The sequence below is a fragment of the Cibotium barometz genome, chromosome 31, assembly GCF_041138505.1.
Source record: "Cibotium barometz isolate CiBa-2024 chromosome 31, ASM4113850v1, whole genome shotgun sequence".
NCBI lineage: Eukaryota > Viridiplantae > Streptophyta > Polypodiopsida > Cyatheales > Cibotiaceae > Cibotium > Cibotium barometz.
Genome location: NC_141076.1, coordinates 7,148,251 through 7,154,269, shown reverse-complemented (window position 1 = coordinate 7,154,269; position 6,019 = coordinate 7,148,251). Strand labels below are relative to the sequence as shown.

At 40.8% G+C, this 6,019-nt stretch overlaps 1 protein-coding gene across 2 annotated transcripts; it reads right to left on the bottom strand.

Annotated features, from left to right (window-relative positions):
- Positions 1–666: 666 nt before the first annotated feature.
- LOC147620455 (uncharacterized) lies at positions 667–4,761 on the bottom strand. 2 transcript variants are annotated; one of them, XM_086824677.1, is made up of 5 exons: positions 4,438–4,761; positions 3,485–3,701; positions 2,759–2,867; positions 2,196–2,662; positions 667–1,921 (listed from the first exon to the last, which is right to left on the bottom strand). In XM_086824677.1, the coding sequence occupies exons 2-5, from the start codon at positions 3,652–3,654 to the stop codon at positions 895–897; spliced, it is 1,773 nt and encodes a 590-aa protein (XP_086680803.1). In that variant the 5' UTR covers positions 3,655–3,701; positions 4,438–4,761; the 3' UTR covers positions 667–894. The 2 variants fall into 2 exon arrangements, with proteins under 2 accessions (XP_086680803.1, XP_086680802.1); XM_086824676.1 differs by having other exon boundaries at positions 2,759–2,870; positions 4,438–4,602.
- Between the last annotated feature and the right edge of the window lie 1,258 nt (positions 4,762–6,019).

The following is a 6,019-nucleotide window of genomic DNA, read 5'->3' as shown; positions in this document are numbered from 1 at the left end:
CAATGATGCATATGCCTTATATAGGCTCTCACGATACAAGTCGGGCACAGACACTGATGTCGGCCTGTTTCCCGACTTCTATAAATTACTTTTCACATGTGGGTGGTCTGACTGCTAATGTGGCACCCCTGTGCTGGCCGACTGGATTATGCCCTTATGACCTGTGTATGCTGCCGACTGATGTGTGGATGCTGTCCTTTGCCTAATGAGGGATTGAATGTGAGGTTAGCCATGTCTAAGTTGTGTGCACATGACAAAACCACTCAATGTACATTCTTTGGGATGCTCTCTCTCTCTCTCTCTCTCTCACACACACACACACACATACCTACATACATATATACATACACACACACACACAGCAAAATGGTTTGTTTTTGCATTGGGCTCCTTTTTGAGATCACTCCATGCCTACCATACTCTCTCTCTCTCTCTCTCTCTCTCTCTCCATTGAATCTTTGCAATTTCAAGAAGTGTATACAAGTTAGCAACTTAAATTTTAAATCAAGTTCTTGATGAAAGTTTTCAGCATTTGATGTGTCCTCACCACTTTGTTTCAGAAGTTGTGCAAGAAATGCAAGATGCTACTTGTTAAGTCAGAGATGAGAACACCAAGAATTCACTACTTGTACCACTAGACCTGCCAGCCCATACTTCAAACTACACTGCTTTCAGCTTTGAACTCTGTAAATGGCATTTATGGTTGATTAATACAAGGGCGTGCAAATGCACAAAAGCCATACAGTACTGAACCCCATGAGCATGAGTAAGGAGATGCACAGTTGTCTGGAAAGGCAAGCTTTGTCACTTAAGGTAAGAGGCCGCAGTACATGCCATGTTATGACTGTCTTGTATACGATGCAAACCGAGTAACGAGAAAATCAGCAACCAATCTCAGACTGGTAGAACTGCCGGTTCCTCCGAGGTTGAAACTTGCTGTTTTGCCATCTCCAGAGCCTTTAATATCTCTCGCAGTCTGTCCAACCCGCCATCCAATGACTTCCGATGATCCTGCCACTTCGCATTATGCCTCGTATGCATGGCTGAGAAGTAGGGATCATGCTTGGGAACAACGTTCTCATGCGGAGTAAGAAAATTCTCAGAATGTGCTCGCTGTGTTGTATAAAGTGAACATCTCCCATGGCTGCTGATTGTTTTAAGAGAATCCGGATGCTGCATGACCTCCACATAATTACCTTCAGTCTCTCGATTCTTCATTTCCCTCACCGAATTTGTGTCTTCTTGCATTTCCTTGGGATTATCATAATAAGAAAACTTGCACCCATGAAGCCTGTTGTGGCCGGCACTCATGCTTGGGGGCAAGTGTGGTGAATATCTACCTTCTAATTCAACTATTCCTGCATTAAAAAAGCCCGACTGACCATCTCTCACATACAATCCTCTTTGTGATTGTTCTTGAGAACTAGGTAACAAGGTGGTAGAGTCAGAAAAATCTCCTGATACCATCTTAGGTAGAGGATTCCGGATGCTATCTAGAACTCTTCCACGGTAATCTTGGTGGCTGTGGATGGCTCCTGCAAAGTATTGCTTTGATTGGTCCCTCAAGCCTCTGGCAGCATACTGCTTTGAATGGTAAAGAGAAAGACGTTCCAAACTCTCCATGGAGCTTTCACCTGCATGGTTCTGAAAGTTCCTTGCCTGTCTATGTAACTGACTGCCGAGTAACGTGTGCACTGATTCAGGCACCTCATTAATCTCTGATGGAGCAGAGTCGTATTTGCCAGTTTCTTTAAGCACTTCTGTGTCTATGCTGTAAGCCTTGTTCCATGGATCAGCTGCAGAATCTTGCTTAATATCTATTGTATTCACATGCATCTTTGTCTTCTCTGAATTGGTGCTTGCCTTCTGCCCTTCAAGATGCAAGGCATAGTCCTCACAATCTGTTACCTCGTACTTTTCCCTACAGCAGTGGACGACAAAGGTCCAACATTTGTCAACATCTAGTCCAAGCAATGATTCAACTTGCACTCAGGTGTGCGCGTGTACATGTGCATGCCATTGTGTGCAAGAGCGCACATGCCAGTGTGAGACAGCACTTACATGTGCATGCCAATGTGTGAGAGCATTTGAATGTGCATGCCATTGTTTGTGCCATTGTGTGCTTGCTTGTACATGCATGTGGTTGTGTTTGTGTGCATGTGTGCGGTGCTGGTGGGGGAGGGGGAAGACCAAACCTGGCTTCTTTGCGCACTGATATTCCTTGCCATTTTCTGTTGTAGATTTCTTTGTCCAATGATGTTACATCAAAGTCTTTGTCTAGAGAACTCTTATGCTGATAAGGCCTTTGATGACAGTCGCTTTTTAGACTTTCCCGATGGCAGCGCAAACAAGATGAAGATATCAAAGAGACTCCATTTCCATCCAGGTGACCCTCGTTCCCAGAGATCTCTGAACACCAATCTGAATGGTGATCATCATTCCTGCCTGAATAAAAGGAGTCCTCTTTAAACTGAGACCTTATCTTGGCAAGGCCTTCTTTCCTAAGTTCTTCGCTGGTCATGTCTGCCCTCTCATTGCAATGTGGGAAGTCCATAAGTCCAAGCAAGCCACTTTCATGCCTCGGAGAAATCAGGATATCTCTGCACTCCGCCTTCTTCCTTTGCTCAATTTCAAAGCTTAATTTCTGTTCAAGCTCCAACACCTAGGACCAAAGGGAAGCTTGCTAAGTGGGCATTGGTCTTTCTTACGTTCCCGCAGCAGTCTTATGCATTTTTCTACGTGCCAAAAAAGAACTTGCCTTTTTCGCCAACTGTTGCGCTCGCTGTTTCTCGGCTTTGTAATCTGCGCGTTGTGCTTGCAGCCGTGATCGGAGGAATTCAATAGTCATGGATGAAGGATCTTCACCACTACTTGAACATCATAAAAAAAGTATCCTCAGACATGAAAAATCACATCTAAACCTTGAAGTGCCAAATGCAAAAAGGGCTTCCGCACATGCAGATTCATCATTTCATAATCTACTACTCGCTCTGAGAAACATACGATGCCATTTCCAAAAAAAAACACATCACTACCTTGCCATGCCATTCTCTCGCAACAGCACCAAAACTAAATGTGATACCTATTCCTAAGAATCTTAAGTTGTGTTAGATAAGGTAATGCAACCCATTGACGATAAATAAGTGTACCACATCACTTTCCACAAGCTTTACAAAAAAAATTGAAGCTACATGTGATGTAATGTATGTATGCATGTGTACATGCGCGTGCTTGTGTGTGCATGCATGTATGAATCTCTCTCTCTCTCTCTCTCTCTCTCTCTCTCTCTCTCTCTCTCTCTCTCTCTCTACATACATGTATGTATGTATGTATGTATGCATGCATGTGATGCATTTTACAGCCATTGGTTGTTAAAAAATACCATAACACCTATTCTGATGTGTATTGCTTTTGTAAGATCTAAACATGATATTCATCTCAAAGAACACATAGCCAGACCATGTATTTATCACAAGCACTTCACCTTTCAGCCATTGAGGAACTGAAGCTGCGCTCGAGCGTCTTGAAATAGCTCCTGGCTTTTCTGTCGATGGCTTTCACAAAGTTGCTTCCATTAGAGGTGGAGCCGCTTGCTTCCGTAGCCGGATGATGAGTTTCCATTTCTTCCATTGCCATGCCATCTTTGAGACTCATTTCCGGAAGACTACACGTCACCCTCTGCCTGTAGAGGGAATCAAGGCCTATACAAAAAAGAAAACAGCATCATCCCCATGCCATTGGGCATGCCACATGAATGCCTCTGGGATTTCGAGAGATCACATGCCATTCAGCATCGACATTAAACAACATCACAAAACATAAGCTACTTCACTTCCCATATGTTTGATCATTTGATCTTTGATGAAAGCCTATCTTTAAAAGATAAGTCAAGCTACTTCACTCATATGTTTGATCAGTTGAATTAACCATTAATAAGAGGAAGCATCAATTATCCTCTTTATCAACTTCATAAGCCTACTTATCAATGATAAGAGGACTTGATAAATAACCCGTTTTAGGAATGATTAAGCACATCTTATCAACTTAATAGCCCCTTATCAATGATAAGAGGACTTGATTTATGAATGGTTAGGCACAGCTTAGCAGCCTAATAGCCCCTTAATCATGATGAGAGGACTTGATAGCCCATTTTATAAACGATTACACACAACTTATCAATTTAATGCCCCCTTATCAATAATAAGAGGACTTGATAATCCATTTTATGAGCACCTTAACAATGACAGGAGGAATTTGTAATGCACTGCATAATTTTTTTTTAAAATCTCAAGAGGACTTAACAACCCATTTTATGAGGGAATAATCATAATGATTAATTCACTACTAACTATATTTTGGCTAGCGTAAGAAAAGCGAAACACTTCACCAAAGAACAAAAGGATTAATAAAGGATTTGCGAGGTTCAGAAGTGATTACCAGGTGAAGGTTATTCGGCAGCAAGAGACTCTTGGTTACGAGACATGAAGGCCAGTATTGGAAGTGGTGGAGGAAGCCATGGAAGCTTGAGATGGGAAGGCAGTGCAGGCTAAACAAGCAAGCTGATGATTCTGGGGTGGTTGTTGGATATGGAAACCCTCTTCTGATGAAAGGCTTGCACATGGGCGTGAGCTTCTTAAAGAGAGAGGTGGGCGCTATGGAGGCTCTTGGAGGAGGGAAAAAAAGGGCCCCGAAATAATAATATTCGCACGAAAGAATGCTTCATAAAAGGGGAATCTCTCCACAGCTGCCTACGTTGAGGCCAACCAACAGTAGACACTAGGATGATGGTAAAGGGCAAAAATGCACCATTAAAAAAAACCCCACAAAATAATAATAATAATAATAATAAAACTCACTCAAAATACTCTTCAATTTTAGAAGGTGGCAATGTGGCATGCAAATACAAGCATGCACGTGACACATATATAGGTATGTATACATATGTACACACAATAATGTACTTAAAACATATATTCCTATATGTATGTATGTATATATATATATATATATATATATATATATATACACATATATATGAATGTATATGTACACACAAACATGCATACACACTATATGCATATCTATATATATGTACACACATACCTATCATACATGTACTTAATGCTAACAACAAATTTTTATCCCCATCATTATTATTCTCTTGGCTACTGTTATAATTATTGCCTTGACTAGGACACATGTGATAATCATCTTGGCTAAGACAGAATTTAAGGCATCTTAGCTCTCAAAAGAAGCCAAATGTACACTTTTAGTACACCTCGACCCGACAAACACTATCATTAGGATCGAATTTTTACATATTAATCCGTACGATTGGTGTAATTACTTACTTTTTTTCCCTTCCTTTGTTTAGAATAATGTTTCGTGTTCCTCATGAGACTCCATGGCAACAACAGACAACTCATGCCCAAGTTTCAATGTACACGCACACACATATATACACCACACACATACACTTATGTACCTACACCACATACATGCATACAAACATATACATACCTATATAAAATATTATACACACACACATTATATATACATAGCCAACCAACTTGGTTTTCAATGTAATGAACCATGGTATATTGTGTGGCATTATATGAATAGTTAGTCAAGACATTTCTTTTCAATTTAATCCAAATCACACAGAAGATTCACATATGTGTGTGGAGGGAAACTTATGCCCTTTAGGGCCAAAACCAAATGCAAACACGATAAAAGGGTAGGAATTGAGACCGTTGAGTTGGATTTTTCCACTCTTCAATTACTCCAGTTGTGGCATCAAAGTTTGACTGTGGAGTACCTAGATCTTTCTGGTTTGCAGAATGAATATATGTGTGTGTGTACATACGATCTTTCTGGTTTGCAAAATGAATGTGTGTGTGTGTACGTATGTACACACACACACACACACATGTTCGTGTGTATGTACACACACACGAACATGCGTGAATGTACATAGATACACACATGTATGTGTTAGTGTACATCCATACATGTGTAT

Bases quoted from the DNA above. Each gene is read 5' to 3' on its own strand.
- LOC147620455 (XM_086824676.1), bottom strand. From the start codon at position 3,654: ATGAGTCTCAAAGATGGCATGGCAATGGAAGAAATGGAAACTCATCAT. The intron at 2,871-3,484 runs GTGAAGTGCTTG...ATGATGTTCAAG, and splicing joins AGTTCCTCAATGGCTGAAAG to TAGTGGTGAAGATCCTTCAT. The intron at 2,663-2,758 runs GCAAGTTCTTTT...CTTTGGTCCTAG, and splicing joins CGCAACAGTTGGCGAAAAAG to GTGTTGGAGCTTGAACAGAA.